The 20119-nt window shown below is 52.9% G+C and overlaps 1 protein-coding gene across 1 annotated transcript; it reads left to right on the top strand.

Annotated features, from left to right (window-relative positions):
* Positions 1–2571: 2571 nt before the first annotated feature.
* PSMB1 (proteasome 20S subunit beta 1) lies at positions 2572–18235 on the top strand. Its single transcript, XM_078877712.1, has 6 exons — positions 2572–2804; positions 6084–6191; positions 7121–7202; positions 8889–9018; positions 10505–10611; positions 17402–18235. Exons 1-6 carry the CDS (start codon positions 2704–2706, stop codon positions 17591–17593), a joined length of 720 nt encoding a protein of 239 aa, XP_078733838.1. The 5' UTR covers positions 2572–2703; the 3' UTR covers positions 17594–18235.
* The last annotated feature ends 1884 nt before the right edge of the window (positions 18236–20119 follow it).

Here is a 20119-nt window from a genome sequence, read left to right on the forward strand (position 1 = left end):
ACCCATAGACTCACCACACAGAGACCCACAGACTCACCACACAGAGACCCACAGACTCACCACACAGACCCATAGACTCACCACACAGAGACCCATTGACTCAGCACCACACAGAGACCCAGACTCACCACACAGAAACCCATAGACTCACCACACAGAGACCCATAGACTCACCACACAGAGACACACAGAGACACACAGACTCACCACACAGAATCACCAGACTCTCCACACAGACTCACCACACAGAGACCTAGAGACTCACCACACAGAGACCCACAGACTCACCACACAGAGGCCCACAGACTCACCACACAGGCTCACCACACAGACTCACCACACAGACTCACCACACAGACTCACCACACAGACTCACCACACAGACTCACCACACAGAGACCTAGAGACTCACCACACAGAGACCTACAGACTCATCACACAGACTCACCACACAACTCACCACACAAACTCACCACACAGACTCACTACACAGACTCACCACACAGACTCACCACACAGACTCACCACACAGACTCACCACACAGACTCACCACACAGACACCCACACAGACTCACCACACAGACTCACCACACAGAGACACACAGACTCACCACACAGACTCACCACACAGACTCACCACACAGACTCACCACACAGACTCACCACACAGACTCACCACACAGACTCACCACACAGAGACCCACAGACTCACCACACAGAGACCCACAGACTCACCACACAGACTCACCAGACAGAGACCCACAGACTCACCACACAGAGACCCACAGACTCACCACGCAGACTCACCACACAGACTCACCACACAGACTCACCACACAGAGACCCACAGTCTCACCACACAGACTCACCACACAGACTCACCACACAACTCACCACACAGACTCACCACACAGAGACCCACAGTCTCACCACACAGACTCACCACACAGAGACACACAGACTCACCACACAGACTCACCACGCAGACTCACCACGCAGACTCCCCACGCAGACTCACCACGCAGACTCACCACACAGACTCACCACACAGACTCACCACAGACTCACCACACAGACTCACCACACAGACTCACCACACAGACACTCACCACACAACTCACCACACAGACACTCACCACACAACTCACCACACAGACTCACCACACAGAGACCCACAGACTCATCACACAGAGACCCACAGAGACCCACAGACTCACCACACAGAGACCCACAGACTCACCACACAGACTCACCACACAGAGACCCACAAACTCACCACACAGAGACCCACAGACTCACCACACAGACTCACCACACAGACTCACCACACAACTCACCACACAGACTCACCACACAGAGACCCACAGACTCACCACACAGAGACCCACAGACTCACCACACAGACTCACCACACAGACTCACCACACAACTCACCACACAGACTCACCACACAGAGACCCACAGTCTCACCACACAGACTCACCACACAGAGACCCACAGACTCACCACACAGACTCACCACACAGACTCACCACAGACTCACCACACAGACTCACCACACAGACTCACCACACAGACTCACCACAGCCGTGCAGCCGTCTCCACCGGACCCATCATCGCGACCCGCGCAGCTAAACTCGGGATAAAACTCAGCACCCGCACTGTACCCTCACCCCGCTGAGGCGCTCAAGCCGGTGACGTCACGTCGTCATCGGCGCGTGACGTCACCGGTACAGTTCCTAGCGACCGTTGCGTGACGTTATACGCATATGGGGACGAGGGAACGTTTTCAGTGACGTCATCCACTCTCCCGCGGTTGTGACCGCCGCGTGACGTCAGCGGTCAAGATGACGTCATCGCTTTTGCGGTTGAGACCGCCGCGTGACGTCGAACGGTCAAGATGACGTCATCTGCCGCCTCGTTTTCCCGAAGGAGTCAATAGACTGTCAATGGTGAGATAATTATCGATTTCGATTCACTAGCACGTTCGAACCTCGAAAAATATGTTTGCAAATCGACCACCAAATCGATTTTTATATTATTACATTCCAAATTGGAAGACATATCGAGATAGATTTCAAATCGATCTCCGCTTTATTAATCTAAACCTTCGTTCATTGATTATCACCGATTCTCCCAGTCGATTGTCTCCCCAAGTAACTGAACGTGAGGAATCTAAAATACATCGATTCTCACAATAGAATCCCTTTATTTGTAACTGAATGTGATGAATCGTGTTACATCGAATCTCACAATCGATTCTCCTCTTCCTTAAGACTGAAGAGGAATCGGTTTGCATCATTATCAAATCGATTCTCTTACGTTCAAACTGAACGGGAGAAATCTATTCATAGCGATTCCTGCTATTCATCCAACTCCATTCAAATCGATTATCCTCCATTCAATCTTCACGCTGGCGAATCGATTGCGCTCGATTTCACTAACCCTCGATTTTTCCATACCGCGTGAACGCGTTGGGAATCGATTAACGGTTGTTCAACATTCGATTCCTCCTCCGTTCAATCCCAACGCGAGATATTCGATTTACTCCGTTTGCCGAATCGATTGCCACCGATTCTGGAATCGAACGAGCTCCTTGCTTGATTTGCAAATTCACGGCGGACCGTCTGCTGAGTGCAAATCTCGGCGCTTAATTTGATCTTTCGGTTGATTAAATTTGATTAATTAGCGAGGAGGAGAAGATGATGATGATGCAGCAGCAGGAGTCGGGGCTCGTCGGCGAGTGGGGTCTGAGTTCGGGCCCCGTGCAGACTCGCTTCTCTCCCTACGCCTTCAACGGAGGGTGAGGGCGCCTTGCCTGAGCGACCAGGCCTCAGACACTCACTCAGTCACTCACTCAGTCACTCAGTTACTCAATTACTCAGTTACTCACTCAGTCACTCACTCAGTTACTCAGTCACTCACTCAGTCACTCACTCAGTCACTCACTCAGTCACGCAGCCAGTGCAGGCTCGCTTCTCTCCCTACGCCTTCAACGGAGGGTGAGGGCGCCTTGCCTGAGCGACCAGGCCTCAGTCACTCAGTCACTCAGTTACTTACTCAGTCACTCAATTACTCAGTCACTCAGCTACTCAGTCACTTACTCACTTATACACTCAGTCACTCACCCAGTCACTCACTCACTCACTCAGTTACTCAGTCACTCAGTTACTCACTCACTCAGTCACTCACTCAGTCACTCACTCAGTCACTCAGTTACTCAATCACTCAGTTACTCACTCACTCAGTCACTCACTCAGTCACTCACTCAATTACTCAGTCACTCACTCAGTCACTCAGTCACTCACTCAGTCACTCAGTCATTCACTCAGCCAGTGCAGGCTCGCTTCTCTCCCTACGCCTTCAACGGAGGGTGAGGGCGCCTTGCCTGAGCGACCAGGCCTCAGACACTCAGTCACTCAGTCAGTCACTCAGTCACTCAATTACTCACTCACTCAGTCACTCACTCAGTTACTCAATTACTCAGTTACTCACTCAGTCACTCAGTCAGTTGCTCAATTAGTCACTCACTCAGTTACTCAGTCACTCAGTTACTCACTCACTCAGTCACTCACTCAGTCACTCACTCAGTCACTCAGTTACTCAATTACTCAGTCACTCAGTTACTCACTCACTCAGTCACTCACTCAGTCACTCACTCAGTTACTCAGTCACTCACTCAGTCACTCACTCAGTCACTCACTCAGTTACTCAGTCACTCACTCAGTCACTCAGTTACTCAATTACTCAGTTACTCACTCAGTCACTCAGTCAGTTGCTCAATTAGTCACTCACTCAGTTACTCAGTCACTCACTCAGTCACTCACTCAGTTACTCAGTCACTCACTCAGTCACTCACTCAGTCACTCAGTCATTCACTCAGCCAGTGCAGGCTCGCTTCTCTCCCTACGCCTTCAACGGAGGGTGAGGGCGCCTTGCCTGAGCGACCAGGCCTCAGACACTCAGTCACTCAGTCAGTCACTCAGTCACTCAATTACTCAGTTACTCACTCAGTCACTCACTCAGTTACTCAATTACTCAGTTACTCACTCAGTCAGTTGCTCAATTAGTCACTCACTCAGTTACTCAGTCACTCACTCAGTCACTCACTCAGTTACTCAGTCACTCACTCAGTCACTCACTCAGTCATTCACTCAGCCAGTGCAGGCTCGCTTCTCTCCCTACGCCTTCAACGGAGGGTGAGGGCGCCTTGCCTGAGCGACCAGGCCTCAGACACTCAGTCACTCAGTCAGTCACTCAGTCACTCAATTACTCAGTTACTCACTCACTCAGTCACTCACTCAGTTACTCAGTCACTCAGTCACTCACTCAGTCACTCACTCAGTTACTCAGTCACTCAGTCACTCACTCAGTCACCCACTCAGTCACTCACTCAGTCACTCACTCAGTCACTCAGTCACTCAGCCAGTGCAGGCTCGCTTCTCTCCCTATGCCTTCAACGGAGGGTGAGGGCGCCTTGCCTGAGCGACAAGGCCTCAGTCACTCAGTTACTTACTCAGTCACTCAATTACTCAGTCACTCAGCTACTCAGTCACTTACTCACTTAGTCACTCAGTCACTCACTCAGTCACTCACTCACTCAGTTACTCAGTCACTCAGTTACTCACTCACTCAGTCACTCACTCAGTCACTCACTCAGTCACTCAGTTACTCAATTACTCAGTCACTCAGTTACTCACTCAGTCACTCACTCAGTTACTCAGTCACTCACTCAGTCACTCACTCAGTTACTCAGTCACTCACTCAGTCACTCAGTTACTCAATTACTCAGTTACTCACTCAGTCACTCAGTCAGTTGCTCAATTAGTCACTCACTCAGTTACTCAGTCACTCACTCAGTCACTCACTCAGTTACTCAGTCACTCAGTCACTCAGTCACTCACTCAGTCACTCAGTCATTCACTCAGCCAGTGCAGGCTCGATTCTCTCCCTACGCCTTCAACGGAGGGTGAGGGCGCCTTGCCTGAGCGACCAGGCCTCAGTCACTCAGTCACTCAGTCAGTCACTCACTCAGTCAGTTACTCACTCAGTTACTCAGTCACTCAGTCACTCATTCAGTCAGTCAGTTACTCACTCAGTTACTCAGTCACTCACTCAGTCATTCACTCAGTCACTCAGCTACTCACTCAGTTACGCAATTATTCAGTTACTCAGGTAGTCATTCAGCCACTCACTCAGTTACTCAGTTACTCACTCAGTCACTCACTCAGTCATTCACTCAGTCACTCACTCAGTCATTCACTCAGTCACTCAGCTACTCGCTCAGTTACTCAATTAGTCAGTTACTCAGCCACTCAGTTACTCAGTTACTCAGTCAGTCACTCACTCAGTCATTCAGACACTCAGTCAATCAGTCACTCATTCACTCAGCCACTCAGTTACTCAGTCACTCAGCCATCCACACAGTCACTCACTCAGTCACTCACTCAGTCACTCAGTTACTCACTCAGTCACTCACTCAGTTAGTCAGTTACTCAGTTAGTCACTCACTCAGTCACTCACAGACTCAGTCACTCACTCAGTCACTCACTCAGTCATTCACAGTCTCACTCAGTCAATCATTTATCAAGTCACTCACAGCCTCACTCACAGACTCATTCATTCACTCAGTCACTCACCGACTCACTCACAGATCTACTCATTCACACAGTCATTCACAGCCTCACAGACTCACTCGGAGGAGCGACGCTCACAACAACGAGCGGAGCGCCGGGTGCTAAAGCACAGCAAGTTGGCACAGTAGAGGGCACAGGTGGTGAATCAGCCAGTCATCTCGGTCATCTCGGTCAGTCGACCCGTGGCACATGCTGGGTCTGCCACGTGACCTCCTGCCAGCGGGCGTTCGACACTTCACGTGGCCTCAACGTGCACATGGCCTGGCACAAGCGTCGTGGTGACGTCACCGCCACTTAGTGGCGAATGGCGGTTGTTGTTGTTGTATGTATCTGTGTGTGTGTATATATCTAAAGATTTGTCTGTGTGTGTGTATATGTGTCTGTATGTGTGTGTCTGTATGTGTGTATCTGTGTGTGTGTGTATCTGTGTGTGTGTATGTGCACAGGACCATCCTGGCGATCGCTGGCGAGGATTACGCGCTGCTGGCTTCCGACACGCGGCTGAGCGAACATTTCTCCATCCACACTCGAGACAGCCCCAAGGTCCACGCGCTGTGAGTGGCCTGCACACCACACAAAGACAAAGATCCCCCGTGTAGCCTCAACAGACTGTAGGGGCAAGTGCTTTTAGCGAGCACCTATGAAGGCCGCAACGGTACACGAGGGGGTGGGTGGCCAGCACCACGCCCGACCGCCTTTGTCTCCCGATTATTACACACGGCACCAGGTACTGATTTGAGGCTGAGTCGACCTAGGGGAGGCTTAGGCCCGGTTTTGATAATTGTTACCGCTGGTGTTGGCCGTGAGCGGGAATGGAAGTCAGGTCGCCAGGTTCGTAGCGCAGCGTAGCGCTAACTGCTACACACCACACACACACACAGATACATAGAGAGATATACACACACAGATACACAGACAGATATACACACGCACAGATACACACACAGACACACACACAGACACACACAGAGACACACAGAGACAACAACAACAACCGCCATTCGCCACTAAGTGGTGGTGACGTCACCACACAGACACACAGAGACACACAGAGACACACACAGACACACATAGACACACACAGACACACACAGACACACAGAGACACACACAGAGACACACACAGAGACACCCACAGAGACACACATCCTTTGCGGGTGCCGTGCCGGCATTAATAGGCGCTCGCGAACTGCCCTTGGCCACATCAGTCTGTGTGGGCTTCATGGGAGACCTTTGTGCGTGTGTGTGTGTACGCGTGTGTGTGTACGTGTGTGTGTGTGTACGTGTGTGTACGTGTGTGTGTGTGTGTATGTGTACGTGTGTGTACGTGTTTGTGTGTGTGTGCGTGTATGTATGTATGTGTGTATGTGTGTGTGTGTGTACGTGTGTGTGTGTACGTGTGTGTGTGTGGTGTGTGTGTATGTGTGTGTGGTGTGTGTGTGTACGTGTGTGTGTGTACGTGTGTGTGTGTACGTGTGTGCAGCTCTGACCGCACGGTGCTAGGGTGCTGCGGTTTCCATGGCGACTGCCTCACCCTCACCAAGATCATCGAAGCGAGGCGCAAGGTGACACTCACTCACTCACGTGTACACACTCACCCACTCACACTCACCCACTCACTCACCCACTCACTCACGTGTACACACTCACCCACTCTCACTCTCACACTCACTCACTTGCTCTCACACTCACTCACTTGCTCTCACACTCACCCACTCACACTCAGCCACTTACACTCACTCACTCACACTCACTCACCCACTCACATTCACACTCTCACACTCACTCACACACTCACCCACTCACACTCACTCACACTCACCCACTTACACACTCACCCACTCACCCACTCTCACACTCACCCACTCACCCACCCACCCACTCACACTCACTCACACACTCACCCACTCACACTCACTCACACTCACCCACTCACACACTCACCCACTCACACACTCACCCACTCACACACTCACCCACTCACCCACTCTCACACTCACGTGTACACACTCACCCACTCACCCACCCACTCACACTCTCACACTCACTCACACACTCACCCACTCACACTCACTCACCCACTCACACTCACTCACACTCACCCACTCACCCACTCTCACACTCACGTGTACACACTCACCCACTCACTCACCCACTCACTCTCACACTCCCTCACATGTACACACTCACCCACTCACACTCACCCACTCACTCTCACACTCACACAATCACTCACACCCACTCACCCACTCACTCTCACACTCACTCACACTCACCCACCCACTCTGACTCACAGTCACACAACAACAACCGCCATTCGCCACTAAGTGGCGGTGATGTCACCACGACGCTTGTGCCAGGCCATGTGCACCTTGAGACCACGTGAAGTGTCAAACGCCCACTGGCAGGAGGTCACGGGGAAGACCCAGCAGGTGCCACGGGTTGACTGACCGAGATGACCGGCTGATGCACCACCTGTGCCCCCTACTGTACCAACTTGCTGTGCTTAAGACACCCGGCGCTCCGCTCGTTGTTGTGAGCGTCGCTCCTCCGCCCTCCGTTGTTGTTGGAGGGTGACTGCCTCCAACTGCCCAGTAGCGTCCTTCACGAGCCTCCTCCACTGAGGCCGATCTTGACACCGCTGGTACCAGTCATCGGCAAGTCCACTCAGCTCCACGTCCTCCTGTACCACATCACTCCATCTCTTCTCTAGCCCGTGCCGCGCCCGTTTAGCCCCTTCGATCCGGCCGAACAAAAGCTGTTTAGGCATGCGGTGGCTGGGCATGCGGGCTACATGACCCAGCCAACGCAGCCTTGCCTGCCGGAGGTGCTCACCGATGGGACTTTGTCCAGATCTTTCAAGGATTTGTGAGCTCCTCACACAAACTGCCGGAGGAGCTCACCGATGGGACTTTGTCCAGATCTTTCAAGGATTTGTGAGTTCCTCGCACAATCCGGCCACTCACATCTCCGTGTGCGTGTGCGTGTGTGTGCGTGTGTGTGTTTGCGTGTGTGTGCGTGCGTGTGTGTGTGTGCGTGTGTGTGCGCGTGTCCGTGCGTGTGCGTGCGTGTGTGTGTGTGCGTGTGTGCGCGTGTGCGTGCGTGTGTGTGTGTGTGCGTGTGTGTGTGTGTGTGCGCGTGTGTGTGTGTGTGTGCGTGTGTGTGTGTGCGTGTGTGTGTGTGTGCGTGTTTGCGCGTGTGTGTGTTCGTGTGTGTGTGTGTGCGTGTGTGCGTGTGTGTGCCCTACCCAGATGTACCAGCACACGTACAACAAGCCCATGGGCACAGGAGCGCTGGCCGCGATGCTCTCCACCATCCTGTACCAGCGGCGCTTCTTCCCCTACTACGTCTACAACATCGTGGGCGGTCTCGATGACAACGGTAACTCGCCACGGCAATACCATCCTAACTATGAGACTACACTATGCGAGAATTATTTTATTATATTATACAATATTATTTTATTATTATATTGTATTATGTTTTATTATAATTATTTTATTATTTCCATTCTACGTGACTTTACCGAAAGAACCAAGAATATGAGACTACACCACACTAAACTATATAAACTGTTAAATACACTACACTATAAACTATTAAACTACACTACACCATCCTAACTATTAAACTACACCACACTAAACCATATAAACCATTAGACTACAATATCTATAAACTGTTAAACTACACTACACTATTTAAACCGTTAAAATACACTACACTATTTAAACGGTAAACTACACTACACTATTTATACTGTTATACTACACTACACTATATAAACTGTTAAAATACACCACTATATAAACTGTTAAAATACACTACACTATTTAAACTGTTAAAATACACTACACTATTTAAACTATTAAACTATACTCCACTATTTAAACTATATAAACTATATTACACTATTAAAACTACGACACAAAACTATTAAAATAAAACCTTGATTGGAAGCTGTCGTGACTGCAGGTAGCCACGCTCTGTGTGGTTCTTTCGGTAAAGTCACCACGTGGCTAGAAATAAAACGAAATAAATCACGACGCTCCGTTAACTCCACCTCCGTTTAACTCGTCGCCTTTCACCACCAATGGTATCCACAATGAAAGGTCTCTCTGGGTTAGATCGCGTCAATGTCAACGTGTCGTTTAACCCACCACCACCACCACCACCCTGCCAATGGGTTAGTCTGTTAAGGCTACACAGGGGGAGGGGGGGGGTCTTTGTGTGTGTGGGGAGCGGTGGTGCAACGGTTGGCACCCTGCGCTATGAACCCAGCAGAGATCCGAGTTCGATTCCCGCTCACGGCGACGATTATTATCTGAACCGGTCCTGGGCCTCTCCTAGGTCGACTCGGCCTCAAATGAGTACCTGGTGCGGTGTGTAAACATCGCCACTAGGGAGACAAAGGCGGCCGGGCGTGGTGCTGGCCACCCACCCCCTCGTGTGCCACGGTGCCGGTAGCCTTAGGTGCCGCTCACTAACAGCACTTGCCCCTACAGTCTGTCCAAGGCTACCCGGGGGAACTTTGTGTGTGTGTGTGGGGGGGGAGTGGTGGCGCAACGGTTAGCGCTGCACACCCGGCGACCTGAGTTCGATTCCCGGTCAAGGCCAACGCCGAGTGACGATTAATTGAACCGGTCCTGGGGCTCCCCTAGGTCGACTCGGCCTCAAATGAGTACCTGGTGTAGCGGTGTAGTGCGGTAAACATCGCTAGCACTGGGGGAGACAAAGGCGGCCGGGAATGGTGCTGCCCCCCCCCCAGCACCCCCCCCAGCCCCCCCCCCCAGCCCGTCCCCCCCCAGCCCCCCCCTTGCCCTAACAGTCTGTTGAAGGCTACCTGGGGGATGTTTTATGTGTGTAGGCAAGGGGGTGGTCTATGGCTTCGACCCCGTGGGCTCCTACGAGAGCAACGCCTACATCGCCGGGGGCTCTGCCAACGCCATGCTTCAGCCGCTGCTGGATAACCAGGTCAGAGGTTACACACACACACAGGTACACATACACACACAGGTACACACACACAGGTACACACACAGTTACAGGTACACACACAGTTACAGGTACACACACAGGTACACACACACACACAGGTACACACACACATACAGGTACACACACACACACGGTACACACACACAGGTACACACATACAGTGTACACACACACACACACAGGTACACACACACAGGTACACACACACACAGGTACACACACAGGTACACACACACACAGGTACACACACACACAGGTACACACACACAGGTACACACACACACAGGTACACACACAGGTACACACACACACAGGTACACACACACACACAGGTACACACACACAGGTACACACACACACACAGGTACACACACACACAGGCACACACACATACACAGGTACACACACACATACACAGGTACACACACACATACACAGGTACACACACACAGGTACACACACACACACACAGGTACACACACACACACACAGGTACACACACACACAGGTACACACACACACAGGTACATACACACACAGGTACACACACACACAGGTACACACACAACAACAACAACCGCCATTCGCCACTAAGTGGCGGTGACGTCACCACGACGCTTGTGCTAGGCCATGTGCACCTTGAGGCCACGTGAAGTGTCGAACGCCCGCTGGCAGGAGGTCACGGGGCAGACCCAGGTGCCACGGGTCGACTGACTGAGATGACCGAGATGACTGGCTGATGCACCACCTGTGCCCCCTACTGTACCAACTTGCTGTGCTTTAGCCACCCGGCGCTCCGCTCGTTGTTGTGAACGTCGCTCCTCCGCCCTCCTTTGTTGTTGGAGGGCGACTGCCTCCAACTGCCCAGTAGCGTCCTTCACGAGCCTCCTCCACTGAGGCCGATCTTGACACCGCTGGTACCAGTCATCGGCAAGTCCACTCAGCTCCACGTCCTCCTGTACCACATCACTCCATCTCTTCTCTAGCCCGTGCCGTGCCCGTTTAGCCCCCTCGATCCGGCCGAACAAAAGCTGCTTAGGCATGCGGTGGCTGGGCATGCGGGCTACATGACCCAGCCAACGCAGCCTTGCCTGCCGGAGGAGCTCACTGATGGGACTTTGCCCAGATCTTTCAAGGACTTGTGAGCTCCTCACACAATCCAGCCTGGTTAAACCCAGGATGGATCGTAGGCAGGCCAGCCTAAATGTTTCCAACCGGCGAAGATGCTCCACTAGGGGGGTCCACGTTTCGCAAGCGTAGAGAAGGGAGGGAATGACCGTGGCCGAAAAGACCTGAAGCTTCGTGCGGAGCGACAGACCAGGTAGCTTCCACACAGCGTTACGCAACCGATGAAAAGATATTGCCGCTCGACTGATTCGGAGTGAGACCTCTGCTGATAAACTGGAGCCGGTCATAAGCACACTGCCCAGGTATGGGAAACTCTCCACTCTCTCCACAACTGCCCCATCACCAATTGGGAGTTGTGGGGGTGGAGTGTCCGATGGTACAAAATACCCAGGCAGGTGCTTAGTTTTGGTGGGGCTGATGGTAAGGCCCCACCTCTTAGTGGCACGCTCCAGTCTCAGCAGCAGCGTCTCCAACTCCTCTTCTGAATGAGCAGCTATTACCAAATCATCGGCATACATAACGTGGTTGACCAATAGGGAGCCATCCCTTGATCGCACCCGGGCGTCGATCAGCCTCCCATTATATCTGTACCAAATGGAAATTCCCCCGGTACAGCTATTGAAGGCTTCACGAACTACGCAGTCGAAATAGATGTTAAATAATGTGGGAGCCAGAGGACATCCCTGTCGCACCCCAAGGTGTACAGGGAAAGGCTCCGACTCCCGGCCACGTAGTTTTACCCGGGCCCGCTCACCATCATGAAGGTCCTTAATGATCGTGAGCAGAGGGTCAGGGACTCCGAAAACACGAAGAACAACCCAGAGCCCAGTCCTACTGATGGTATCATAGGCCTTGACCAGGTCAATAAAGCAGAGATGTAGGTCTTTTTGGAATTCCCTACACCTCTGCTGTAGCAGACGGACAGAAAATATGGCATCTGTGCAGGACCGCCCTTTCCTGAAACCGCATTGGGGCTCCGCAAGCCTCTCCTCAGCGTGCCTAGCAAGGCGATGTTGAATAATCCTTGCCAGGACCTTACCCGGCACACTGAGGAGTGAGATGCCCCTGTAGTTGTTACAGTCGGTACGGTCCCCCTTCTTAAAGAGGGGGACCACCAGGGCATCCTTCCAGTCCTGCGGAACCCGTCCAGTGGTCCAGACTGTTGTTATGATGTCATGTAGGGCAGTCTGTGCACAAACGCCACCCTCCCTCAGCATTTCGCTTGGGAGATCATCTCTGCCCGGTGCCTTCCCTGGTCTCAGACTCCGGATCGCCCTCAGAACTTCCTCAACAGCTGGCACCTCAGCCAGCCACTCACAGGGGGTGACCTCTTCCAATATTTGAGGCACCGCAGCCTCAGCAGGGTTTTCTCCACTTTGTGCCATAATGTTTTCCTGGCTGAGAGATTTTCCCTCCCCCAGGACCTCACAGAAATGCTCAGCAAATCTGCAAACCTGTTCCTGGGGGTCGGAGATTGGATCACCGTTTTTTCCTCTAATGATGGTAATAGGTGTGGCGCTGCAGGTTACTTTTTTGATGGAGTTAAATAGTGATTTGTGATCGCGGGCCACTGAGGCAGACTCCATCTCCTCAGCAACCCGCGACCACCACCCATCCATACAGCGCCTTACGGCTCTCCGAACCTCCGAGCGAAGGCTGCGGTAAACCTCCTCATTCTCTGACGTGGGATGCTGTAGGCGATGAGAGTGGGCCTGTCGCTTTTTCTCAATTAACCTGAACACCTCCTCCGTCAGCCAGGGTTTCTGGGGAGGTCTGGACCGCGTACCCAAAGCAGCTGCATGAGTCACAGTCTTAAACCTCGCCCATTTACCCTCGACATCAGGTGGAGTGGGGGACGCTGCCAACCCCAGCTGCAAGCAATGATGAAATTCTCGCTTGCAACTTTCATCAGCTAACTGAGACCAGGCCACTTTTGGTTGGAATGGGATCCTGGGTGTACACCCACCACCGGAGTGGAAGAATGGCAGGCGCATCTTACAGATGACTAGTCGATGGTCAGAGGTCAGATCAGCTCCACGGTAGGTCCTGGTGTCAAGGACATGGGCTCGCATCCGCTGGTCCGTCACTATGTAGTCCAGCAGATGTTCTTGCTTGGACCCGGCATGTATCCATGATGTTGTGTGGATGCGCCGATGCCGGAAGAGCGTGTTGGTAATTACAAGCCCATGGGCTGCACAAAAATCTAGCAGCCTCCTACCGTTATTATTGAGCTGATCTGGCCCATGCCTTACAATCACTCCAGACCAGGTGCCAGCATCATGACCAACTCGGGCATTGAAGTCACCCAACAAGATGACTCTGTCCCGAGTGGCCACTTTAGCCAGCACCTGTGACAGGAGGTCATAGAAAGCGTCTGACTCATCGGCTTTGCCTGCATCCCTCCACGGATGTTCGTCTTCGGTGGGGGCATAAGTAACCACGACCACCACTCCTCGCCTCTGGTTGATGGGAAGGCGAGCCCAAAGTATCCTGGGGCTTACAGCTTCCCACACCTCACCGCCACGCTCCCACGCCCCCTTCATTCTTTTGTTCAGAAGAAGAGCCACACCCTGTTGTTTGGCAGTCTCCTGCCCCGAGTAGAGGACTGTCCACCCCTCATGGTGGCAGGAGCCAGAACCGGTCCACCGGACCTCCTGAATGCCACAGAGATCCAGGCGGTACCGGTCCAGCTCCCGACAGAGGAGTGGCAGCCTCTCCTCCGCAGTGAGCATTCGAACATTCCACGTGGCCATCCGCAATGGTTTTTCGTTGTTTCTGGAGGAGCCCCGAGGGTGAAAATTCAATCTCCTGGCTCCGCCAAATGGGGTTTGGCCAGGAGACGTCATAAAAGCCTGACCACCCGGGGCCTCCGGCACAAGCTTATTAGTTACAGGTTTATGTTTAATTCGTAGTTTAGTGGTGGTTAATTGAAGGTAGAGGGGTTACCAGCCCCTCGCACCCGTCCAGAGCCCCCGTTTAGCCACTGTGGTGGTCACAGACGCCATGAGGGGAGAGGCCAATGGGCATTGGCCCTCCCCCCACAGCACTGCCCACGACAGTGTTGCCCGTCCGGCACCGCGAGGAGGTAGGAGGTTGTTTTGCCGGTACACACACACACAGGTACACACACACACACAGGTACACACACACACACAGGTACACACACACACACAGGTACACACACACACAGGTGCACACACACACAGGTACACACACATACAGGTACACACACAGGTACACACACACACAGGTACACACACAGGGTACACACACACACACAGGTACACACACACAGGTACACACACACAGGTACACACACAGGTACACACACACAGACAGGTACACACACACACAGGTACACACAACAACAACCGCCATTCGCCACTAAGTGGCGGTGACGTCACCACGACGCTTGTGCCAGGCCAAGTGCACCTTGAGGCCACGTGAAGTGTCGAACGTCCGCTGGCAGGAGGTCATGGGGCAGACCCAGGTGCCACGGGTCGACTGACCGAGATGACCGAGATGACTGGCTGATGCACCACCTGTGCCCCCTACTGTACCAACTTGCTGTGCTTTAGCCACCCGGCGCTCCGCTCGTTGTTGTGAGCGTCGCTCCTCCGCCCTCCGTTGTTGTTGGAGGGCGACTGTCTCCAACTGCCCAGTAGCGTCCTTCACGAGCCTCCTCCACAGAGGCCGATCTTGACACCGCTGGTACCAGTCATCGGCAAGTCCACTCAGCTCCACGTCCTCCTGTACCACATCACTCCATCTCTTCTCTAGCCCGTGCCGCGCCCGTTTAGCCCCCTCGATCCGGCCGAACAAAAGCTGTTTAGGCATGCGGTGGCTGGGCATGCGTGCTACATGACCCAGCCAACGCAGCCTTGCCTGCCGGAGGAGCTCACCGATGGGACTTTGCCCAGATCTTTCAAGGATTTGTGAGCTCCTCACACAATCCAGCCTGGTTAAACCCAGGATGGATCGTCGGCAGGCCAGCCTAAATGTTTCTAACCGGCAAAGGTGTTCCATTAGGGGGGGGTCCACGTTTCGCAAGCGTAGAGAAGGGAGGGAATGACCGTGGCCGAGAAGACCTGAAGCTTCGTGCGGAGCGACAGACCAGGTAGTTTCCACACAGCGTTCCGCAACCTATGAAAAGATGATGCCGCTCGACTGATTCGGAGTGAGACCTCTGCTGTTAAACCGGAGCCAGTCATGAGCACACTGCCCAGGTATGGGAAACTCTCCACTCTCTCCACAACTGCCCTATCACCAATTGGGAGTTGTGGGGGTGGAGTGTCCGATGGTACAAAATGCCCAGGCAGGTGCTTAGTTTTGGTGGGGCTGATGGTAAGGCCCCACCTCTTAGTGGCAAGCTCCAGGTTCAGCAGCATCGCCTCCAACTCCTCTGAATGAGCAGCAATTACCAGATCATTGACATACCTAACATGGTTGGGCAATAGGGAGCCATCCCTTGACCGCACCCGGGCATCGATCCATTTATATCTGTACCAGATGGAAATTCCTCCGGTACAGCTATTGAAGGCTTCACGAACTACGTGGTCAAAATAGATGTTAAATAATGTGGGAGCCAGAGGACATCCCTGTCGCACCCCAAGGTGTACAGGGAATGGCTTCGACTCACGGCCACGTAGTTTTTTCCGGGCCCGCTCACCATCATGAAGGTCCTTAATGATCGTGAGCAGAGGGTCAGGGGTACACACACACGGGTACACACACACAAGGGTACACACACGCATAGATACACGCATATACGCATAGGTACACACAGATTCACACACACACGACTGTATTAAACAATGTAAGTGTTTATTAAGCAACTTTTGAAACAACAAACATACTGCCTTTCAGTAACCATAGCAACTGTCTCCCTCTGCTTCTGCTACTACTACTGCTGCTGCTGCTACCTCTGCTACTACTACTACCTGTTACTACTACCACCTCTGCTCCTGCTACCACCTCTGCTGTTACTACTACCTCCGCTGCTACTACTAACTCTGCTACTACTACCACTTCTGCTACTACCACCTCTGCTACTACCGCCACTACAACTACCACCTCTGCTACTACCACCTCTGCTACTGCTACTACTACCTCTGCTACTACTACCTCTGCTACTACTACCTCTGCTACTACTGCTACCACCTCTGCTACTGCTACTACTACCTCTGCTACTACCTCTGCTACTGCCACCTCTGCTACTACTAACTCTGCTACTACCACCACTACAACTACCACCTCTGCTACTACTACCTCTGCTACTGCTACCTCTGCTACTACTACTACCTCTGCTGCTACTACCATTCATGCGACTACCGCCACTACAACTACCACCTCTGCTACTACTACTACCACCTCTGCTACTACCTTTGCTCCTGCTACCACCACTACAACTACCACCTCTGCTACTACTACCTCTGCTACTACTACCTTTGCTACTACTACCTCTGCTACTACTACCTTTGCTACTACTACCTCTGCTACTACTACCACCACTACAACTACCACCTCTGCTACTACCTTTGCTCCTGCTACCACCACTACGACTACCGCCACTACAACTACCGCCACTACAACTACCACGTCTGCTTGCCACCACCACCACCACCGCCCCGCCCCCCAGATTGGCGGCAAGAACCAGCTGGGCACTGGCGAGGAGCGACTGGCCATGCCGCTGGAGCGCGCCGTGCAGCTGGTGCGCGACGTCTTCGTGTCGGCGGCGGAGCGCGACATCCACACGGGGGACGCGCTGCGCGTGTGCGTGGTGACTCGCGAAGGCGTGCGGGAGGAGACGCACACACTCAGACGTGACTAGTGGGTGTGTGCGTGGGTGGGTGCGTGGGCACACACACACACATAGCTACACACACACACGTGGGTACACACACACACACGTGGGTACACACACGTGGGTACACACACAGGTGGGTACACACACACACAGGTATACACACACACAGGTACACACACACACATAGCTACACACACACACAGGTACACACACACACACGTAGCTACACACACACAGGTACACACACACACATAGCTACACACACACACAGGTACACACACACAGGTACACACACACGTAGCTACACACACACGTAGCTACACACGCACACAGGTACACACACACACGTGTGTACACACACACGTGTGTACACACACACACGTAGCTACACACACATGTGGGTACACACACACACACATAGCTTCACACACACGTGTACACACACACTTGGCTAGAAAGATAAAGACCCCCCTCCCCCCATAGCCTTGACACAGACTGTTGGGGCAAGTGCTGTTGGTGAGCGCCTATGAAGGCTGGCACGGTACACATGGCTACACACATGGCGACATGCACACATTCACACTCAAGCACACACGGAGGGCGTGGGTCCGTTGTGTGCTCGTCACCGGTGAAGTGATACAAAATAAACATTGCCGCTGGTTTTTGTCCGCGACTTCGATACCTCTTGCTTACATCCAGCAGTGGAGAAGGCATGGTGGTTGTGTGTAGGGCGTGGTGGTGGTTGTGTGTAGGGCGTGGTGGTGGTTGTGTATAGGGCGTGGTGGTGGTTGTGTGTAGGGCGTGGTGGTGTTGTGTGTAGGGCGTGGTGGTGTTGTGTGTAGGGCATGGTGGTTGTGTATCGGGTAGGGTACGGGTATCGGGTACCCGGTTGCGACCTCTGCTGGTGGGCAAGGAGTTTGCGTTGGCTGGGTCACGTAGCAGCCGCGCATGCCCAGCAGCGTCTGTTTGGCCGGATGGAGGGGGCTAAACGGGCACGACACGGGCTGGAGAAGAGATGGAGCTGATGTGGTAACAGGAGGACGTGGAGCTGAGAGTGGACTTGCCGATGACTGGTGTACCAGCGGTGTGAAGCTTGGCCTCTGGAGGTCTCTCCGCGTGACTGAAGCTGCTCACCCCCGAGCTCGCAATGCCCTGATAGTTGGTGAGACTCGCCCATAAAGAATGTCGTCTCTTGGCGTAGACCAATCAGTTTCAACAGACGATGCATTTATTAATTATCAGCACGCTTTTGTTTGCATGTTCACCACAAGTACGCGTGGTCAACGCCGACATCATTCCTTGCAAAAGATTTATATTTGGTGTTTGAACGTCTTAACACGGCTGTTTTATTCTTTATTGACTTAAAGCTTTCGTGGCTGCAGGAATTCATATTCTTGGTTATTTCGGTGAAGTCACGTAGAATGGAAATAATACAATAATAAAAATAAACATAAGATAATTCTCACGACGTTCCGGCCACAACGCAAGCCCCTCGTGTTCTACATGGATGGGGGGTGCGTTTCTCTTAATTGCGTTGCTCGTCTCAACTCGGTTGGTACAGCTGCATGCTGCAATGCGAGTCTCGGAAATGATGTGTACGGATACGGGATGTGAGGTGTATTGTTGTGACCTTTGGGTGTTCGGGATCGTCACAAATTGTGCGCACCTGTTCGGCATTGGATCAATTGAGTTGGGATCCTAATACTGGTAGTAACCTGGTTACACCAGCCCACAGGGGATTATTGTGTCCTTCCGTCGTGCATCCAAAAATTGGAGGGGTGGGGCTGGGTGGAGAAGGGAGGGTGGGGCTGGGTGGGGAGGGTGGGGAGGGGCTGGGTCAGGAGGGTGGGGCTGGGTGGGGGGTGGGAGGGGCTGGGTGGGGAGGGTGGAGAGGGGCTGGGTGGGGAGGGTGGGGGGTGGGAGGGGTGGGGCTGGGTGGGGAGGGGCTGGTCACCCCGTGGTGCCCTTATAGAACTCAACGTTTAACCTACTCACGCCGGCTTGTGCCCGCCCTCACAGTCGGGCATATTTGCGGAATACACCACGCCGCCGTTGACTCTGGCCATTAGACCGAGCAACCCAAGGTTACTACCAGCTCCCTCGCAGGAATGTGTTTCAAATTGTGTGTGTTGTGATGCTGTGAAATTGCGATTGTGTGGGGCATGACTGCCTTGGTTTGTGGCTCTGCCATCATTGGTATGGAGCTTTTAAATTGAGATGGTGACATGCTGCCAGGGATTTGGAATTGTGGTGCTGGCTGTCGAATATCTTTGGGGCGCAGATCCTGACCAGGATGGCCCAGTGAGTGTTGCGTGTCTAACATAAGAGTCTAACACGAGGCGCGTTGAAACAGTGGGCTGGAGATTCGTAGCGTTCAGGTGAAGTTGTCCCGTTACGTTGGGGCTGTATCCCTCAGTTGTTAGGGTGCAAGTTGTGCAGTGAGTGAGCGATGGGTCTTCTCAGCTCGGTCGGTACAGCTGTGTGCTGCGAGTCTTGGAGAGAGACTCGGTTAAAATTCCCCCGATACGGCCGACGTGTGCGCATCGGAAA

The sequence above is a fragment of the Lampetra fluviatilis genome, chromosome 48 (genome assembly GCF_964198595.1).
Source record: "Lampetra fluviatilis chromosome 48, kcLamFluv1.1, whole genome shotgun sequence".
In the NCBI taxonomy this organism is placed as follows: Eukaryota; Metazoa; Chordata; class Hyperoartia; order Petromyzontiformes; family Petromyzontidae; genus Lampetra; species Lampetra fluviatilis.